At 35.9% G+C, this 6348-nt stretch overlaps 1 protein-coding gene across 1 annotated transcript; it reads left to right on the forward strand.

Moving 5' to 3' along the window:
- The first annotated feature begins 542 nt into the window (after positions 1-542).
- On the forward strand, positions 543-3231 carry LOC108335165 (protein SHI RELATED SEQUENCE 1). The gene is made up of 2 exons (XM_017571116.2): positions 543-1890; positions 2579-3231. The coding sequence occupies exons 1-2, from the start codon at positions 1278-1280 to the stop codon at positions 2926-2928; spliced, it is 963 nt and encodes a 320-aa protein (XP_017426605.1). The 5' UTR covers positions 543-1277; the 3' UTR covers positions 2929-3231.
- The last annotated feature ends 3117 nt before the right edge of the window (positions 3232-6348 follow it).

Below are 6348 nucleotides of genomic sequence, written 5' to 3' on the forward strand. Positions count from 1 at the left end.
AAAATCTCTCTACCTCAATAAACTATTTACACCAAAGTTGATTCGTTCATTGTCATAGGGAAAACCAAACCCTCCCTTATGGAAACGCCACAAGTTTTTTCCAACCCCCAATGTTTCTTTTAATTCAATACTCCTTCTATACATACCTATACTTATGTCATTGTCTCACAATATTTTACAAAAATTCTCCCTACTCTTTCATCTAATTTTAACACCCACATATAGGATTATCTCTGAAAATTAATACTAATCAGTAATTTATATAAATAGTTCAGGTAGGTAGAGGGAAGTGAAGAATTTGAATATAAATGAAAAGGATAATAATAATATCTCACGAAAAAGAAGCGGCTTTTCCGGTAAGAAAGGACAGGACGCAGAAAGGTATTTGAGGTGACACGTGGAATTATATGGAACGCAGGATATGGATGGGAAGTAATATGGGCCGTGAAGATGAGGTGAATGACATCCATTCCATTAGAATTAGAATTTTTGTTTTTGATAAAAAAGAATGAGAAGACTGGTAACTTACTTACTGTGGAGTGGGTTTGTTTTTGTGATAGTACTCAGTTGCTAACTTAACCACACCACAGGCCACAGACACAAAAGAAGAAGTGGTCAGAACAAAAAAAAAAAGGTCTCATAAACTCTGGCCAAGAATCAGAGGGAGAGAGAAAACAAATAAAGGAGAATGGGATTGGAAACTTAAATTAGAGGTGCAGCACACAGAACAGCACAGCAGAGAAGGCATGGCGGCGTTTGCAGTGCTGTAAATCGCGCTTTTGTGATTGTGGCTTCGCTCTAATTTATTAATGCACCTTGGCACTGGCCGAGGGAGAATGAGTTGAGGGCGCGATTAACGCTGCCCCGACACTGTTCCTCCTCTGTCCTCCACCAACAACCCTTCAAATCAATTCTCTCTTTAACCACCCACCCCACAACACCTATTACTACTACTTCTATCACTTAACCCATACCCAGAAAAATCAAGAGAGAGAAACACAGCACAAGCATACAAAAACCTAAAATTTTTAACTGAAAAAAAAAAAAAAAAAATACAAAACAAAAGATCCCTAGTGGTTGTGTAGTTCTCTCTCACCTCTCTCCCAAATTGAGAACACAATTAATTGAAGCAGAATTCATTGTCGCGGATTGGAGTATTTTAGTAATTAATTATTTATATTTATAGTTGTGTGTAGAGAGGGTTGTTTGGTTGGAGATCGAGGTACTGTTCTTGATATGGATTTTCGAAGGACAGAAGCAGTAGAGGAGGCAGAAGAATGGCGGGTTTATTCTCACTAGGAGGTAGAGGGAACAACAACAACGAAGAGGAAATTCCTCCCCCTCCTGATACCCTATACTGGTATAACAACAAGAATGATGATGTTTCTTCTTATCACCGAGGAGGTGGCTTTGAGCTATGGAACCAACAGCAGTTACAACAGCAACAACAACACTTTATGGGTCAGGGTCCTCCACAACCACGGCCTCTCTTTCACCAAGATCTATACTCCGCCTTGGGTGTTGGACCCAGCAGACCCATATCCGACGATCAGTCATCGTCAAGATCCAGCTTCATGGTGGGAGGAAGCGGGAGTGGAAGCGGTGGAATTAGCTGTCAGGACTGTGGGAACCAAGCTAAAAAGGATTGCCCTCACATGCGGTGCAGAACATGCTGCAAGAGCCGGGGCTTCGATTGCCAGACCCATGTCAAGAGCACATGGGTCCCCGCTTCACGCCGCCGCGAGAGACAGCAGCAACTCTCTGCGTTGCAACAAAACATGGAAACTTCTGGAGACCTTCCCAGAAGGCAGAGAGAAAGAGATCATAATAACCCCACTTCCTCTTCTCCTCTTGCTTGCACTCGCTTGCCTTCTAATCCCTCCTCTTCAGGTATATACCACTGCATATCACTATTGTCTTTGCTTTATACTTATTGAATACATTTTCGTCATCATGTTTTACTTCGTCTCGTCTTGTCACACTGCTACATACGCTACCACAAGCACCTCACAGTTTGGGTGATTGACTCCTGAGAGAGAGTAAAGAAAAGGAAAGCAAAGAAAGGAAACGTGTATGTGTTACGAAAGAAAAGAATAACGGAGAGACCCGTCCAGCAAAATTCTCTGAAAAGATATATGCAGCGACTGCGAAAGTTTTAGAAGCATACATCCAAACAAGGACGGTATCGATTGCGTGTGTGAAGCAAAATTTCTCTTTTTCTCGCCTTTTTCTTTACCGCAACACTGTTATTTTAGTAGCCCTGACCTGACGATTAGATTGACAGTGAAGAAGAACCTGTTCGCACTCTCTCTCTTACTCTCTTTCTCTCTGAGCGACTGACTGTACTCCTTATTTCTTTGCTAACACTCACTGGCGCATACCAACACAACACTACACATTCATTTTCAGCTTCGCTCTTTCTATCATATGTATTTGTCTCAGTATCTTTACTTAGATTCTATTTCCTTTGTTAACTCTCACAAACATAATTCATCTACTTCTAAAGTGCATCTAACCACTGACTTGTTTTGTTTTGTTTTCACTTTCTCTCTCTACACATTTTACCCTATAAAAAAAGGGTTAGAGGAGGTGAATTTCCCGGCGGTGGTGAGATCTTCTGCGGAGTTCAGGTGCGTACGTGTGAGCTCGATAGATGAGGCGGAAGAGGAGTATGCGTACTCAACTGCTGTCAACATAGGAGGGCATGTGTTCAAAGGGATTTTATATGACTATGGTCCGGAAGGTAACAGTAACTTCTTGGGTGGTGCTGGGGAAAGCTCGTCCACTGGTGTTGGAGGTTTGAACCTCACTACTGGTGCCGTTGTCTCAGAGCCACTCCTTGATCCTTCTTCTTCCTTGTATCCAGCTCCTCTTAACACCTTCATGCCTGGTAGTGGTACGCAATTCTTCCCTCACCCACGATCTTGAACAAACAAAAGCCAAAACAAAGCAAACAAACAGAATTTTTATGTTGTTTTTATGTTTTAATTTACTGCATCTTCACTCGCCAACTTCGGTTTTTTAACTATTTATGATCATCTTGTAGTCTGAAATTGATGCTCATTCATTCCAATAGGCTGAGAATGAGAAAAAAAAGTGAAAAGAAAAGAAAATGCAGACCTGTCGCGTTTTGTTTTTTATGCAAATGCAAATCATCAATGCTTAATTAGTCTGATAATGTATCATTCTTGGTAATTAAGGATATACAAGTAGATAGCTAATGATATTTCATTTGTTTCCTTTTCTGTACGATATTAATGGACACCTGGTTCTGATATTGGGTTCTTCCGCGTCTTCGTGTATTTTTGTGATGGTTTTAGGGGTTGATTCTTGCCTTCGTTTGTTGAATTATATCACGCTGTCTGGTTTGTTCTCAACTACGAAGCTGCCTTTTCCCTGTTTATCCGTATGCTTGCCAGTTTGAAAATGAACCGGAAACACAATTTTGATCTTCGTTTGGACTAATTCTCCAGGGTGGTTTCGACAAAAAAAAAATTTCATCTTTTCTTTTAAAATTAATTTTTCATTCTTGGGTATGGGCGTTCCAACCATGCATGAGCATTTCTCTCCCTCTTTCCCATGCGATGCTGTAATTCTAACATCCTACTCAATCTAAATTTGCACAGATGTGACGTTGATTACAGAAGAGGAAATATTGCTAATCAATATTCTCATCTTTAATGCACATGCAGCAACTATACGTATATAGGCTAACACTCCATTCTATGTCTAATGAGTATAGCTTATGGTATAAAACAAATTGTTGCTTGATCCAAAAACGCTAAAATATGTAAAACAAAGGGAAAGGTTAAGATGTCAGCATAATTGGAAAACTTGTGATGCTACATGCTCTCTCTATCTCGTTACTGGCAACCCCTGTAGTCTCTGATCAGTGTCATGTAATTCAGTCCTCCATGAGATGTCTGCTAATGTCTTATAATTACATATTACAACAAAATAACCCGTAGATAATAACTACCCTATTATAGATAGTCAACTTTTTCTGATGTGAGTCACGCAATGTGTTCTTATTTTATATATTGTTTAATCTTATTTAACATGATTTTTATTTTAATAGTTGATATATGACAGATATGGCAAAAAAATGAAGGTAGAGAAAAATACTAAATTCCATTTATTTATTCTGTATTTTATTTAATGTTTTTAAACAACATTTTTTACACAACAAGAAAAATACTAACATCCCTATGTCTTTATTGTGCATTTTATTTAATGTTTTTAAACATTAAAACAACCTTTTATTCTAATAATTAATATATTTTCAATAGAATTTTTTACATCTATTTGATGAAAATATTTCACATTCCATATGGCTTGATTTTTGAGTTGTGTAATATGCTTCATTTCCTACTCCCAAAACATATATGCATATATGTAACACAAACCATGAGTTGTTGCAATTCACCTTCTTTTCTCTATGTCAACACTCCTTAGGTCTGCAATATTCACCTGCCCATTTACACCCTTTGTAATGGAATTTTTCATAGATTTTCAAATATTAGCATCTTACCATAAAGTTTTATCTGAAATATTGAAGACATGAAAATATAATTAATTTTGTATGAATGCATCATTAATGTGCGCAACGATAATAGAGACATTTGTTATAAAAATGTCACTTATGAGGAAGGAATAATGCATGAAGGTGTTGCAATCTGACATACTTCTGATCTTCCTGATTCTTTTAGTTTGTCTCTGGTTTCTGAAAAGCTTTTCTGTTAGGATTTGACTACTTATGGTTTATAAGTTTAATATCTGGTGGACTTGACACTTCATTGATCATAATGGTTAGTCTTCCCTAGCATATGAAGTTTGGAGTTTATATTAAGTGTTCAAAATCTACGCCATTATGCTAATATTCTTTCTTGTACTTAAAGCTGTTCTGATTTTGAGTTTTAGTTTCATATTTGGTTGGTCAAGGTTCACGGATTTGTCAGAACTTTTTGTTTTTATCTATGAACTTAGCCGTGTGGAATTATTTGTATGTATTTTGTGTTTGTGTATTAAAAGGTTAACTAACGAACCAAGGTTCTATCTGCTAAGTATTTTTTTTATCATGTTATTTAATTGTTTAAGATGTAAAAAGTAAAAATATTAAAAGTTTGTTACTATCATAAGTGTGTTTACTTTGAAGGACAGTGTTAGAATTTATTAATACATGCGATACAATAAATAATCAATACATTGAACAAGTACAGTAGACTTTATTAATGCTGTGGTTTAAGCACTTTTTTTTACTAATACAATCCCAACATAATTTACTATTTCATTTAGTAATTAGAGTACGGAACTTATATGGTTGTAAAAAAACAAATTCCAGAACCTCTCTTCTCTTCTTTGTACACCGGGTTTTACATTGTCTATGTACCATTTTTTTTTGTATGAACTTGTGTGTTTGAACCCTATCCTTAATCTAACTAAATACTAGTAGTCATGTCAGCTACTGTATGGAATTAAATTTTTTGTAAAAGTAATATACAACTACATCTATGAAAGTAAGATCCATACTTACGTATTGTAATTACAATTACTAAGTATTGTAATTACAATTACCTCTAAGGAAATTCTCCCATAAGTTTATTTTACCGCTTTGGTTGCCATGCAGCTCATTGTTTACTACCACAACAGTGTTTTAAATATTCTGGATAATCCTCGGAATGTTTTTAATAGGTAATAATTAATCAAACTAAAACTGTAAAAATCATAGACACCACAATTAACTGTGGCATTCGTCTTCACAGTATATGTTGGTGTCGTTTCCTAATTTTCATGCTACTATTTGAATGAATCCTGTGAAGTACAGGATTAGTGACAGTAAATAATGTTTAATAATTTTAAAAAAATGCATAACTAATTAATATGTTTATTGTCTGCAACCAGATAAATAAGTACAAACTTCTGTTTTGATATTAAATTTTGACATAACTGTGTATTGAGCAGTAGAAAAGCACGCATGCATTGGTTCTTATGGTGTTTGTTGTTACCAGTTTTTTTTATCAGAGAAATAAAATTAATGCAGATGCAAAAATGAAGAGTAACTAAATAAGAATTTGTGGATTTTATCATTTGACATTTCTAACATACTCATACCACTTTACCAATTGATAGTGCGGAACTGATCTCTATGATCTCCGCTTTACGATTTTGCTTCTTTCTTGGATTCGTATTCTTTTTCATGCAAAAAAGAGTTCAATAGCGAAGTGGACTTTGCCAGTGCCAACTTGAAAGCAAAGGAATAAAACTCAAATGGGTTCGTTGATGAATCTTGGGGTCGATATTAGCTTTCAACTGTATCCATTACTTTCATTAATAAATTATTTTAATTTG

The sequence above is a fragment of the Vigna angularis genome, chromosome 10 (genome assembly GCF_016808095.1).
Source record: "Vigna angularis cultivar LongXiaoDou No.4 chromosome 10, ASM1680809v1, whole genome shotgun sequence".
Lineage (NCBI taxonomy): Eukaryota > Viridiplantae > Streptophyta > Magnoliopsida > Fabales > Fabaceae > Vigna > Vigna angularis.

Bases quoted from the DNA above. Each gene is read 5' to 3' on its own strand.
- LOC108335165 (XM_017571116.2), top strand. From the start codon at position 1,278: ATGGCGGGTTTATTCTCACTAGGAGGTAGAGGGAACAACAACAACGAA. The intron at 1,891-2,578 runs GTATATACCACT...CTATAAAAAAAG, and splicing joins TTCTAATCCCTCCTCTTCAG to GGTTAGAGGAGGTGAATTTC.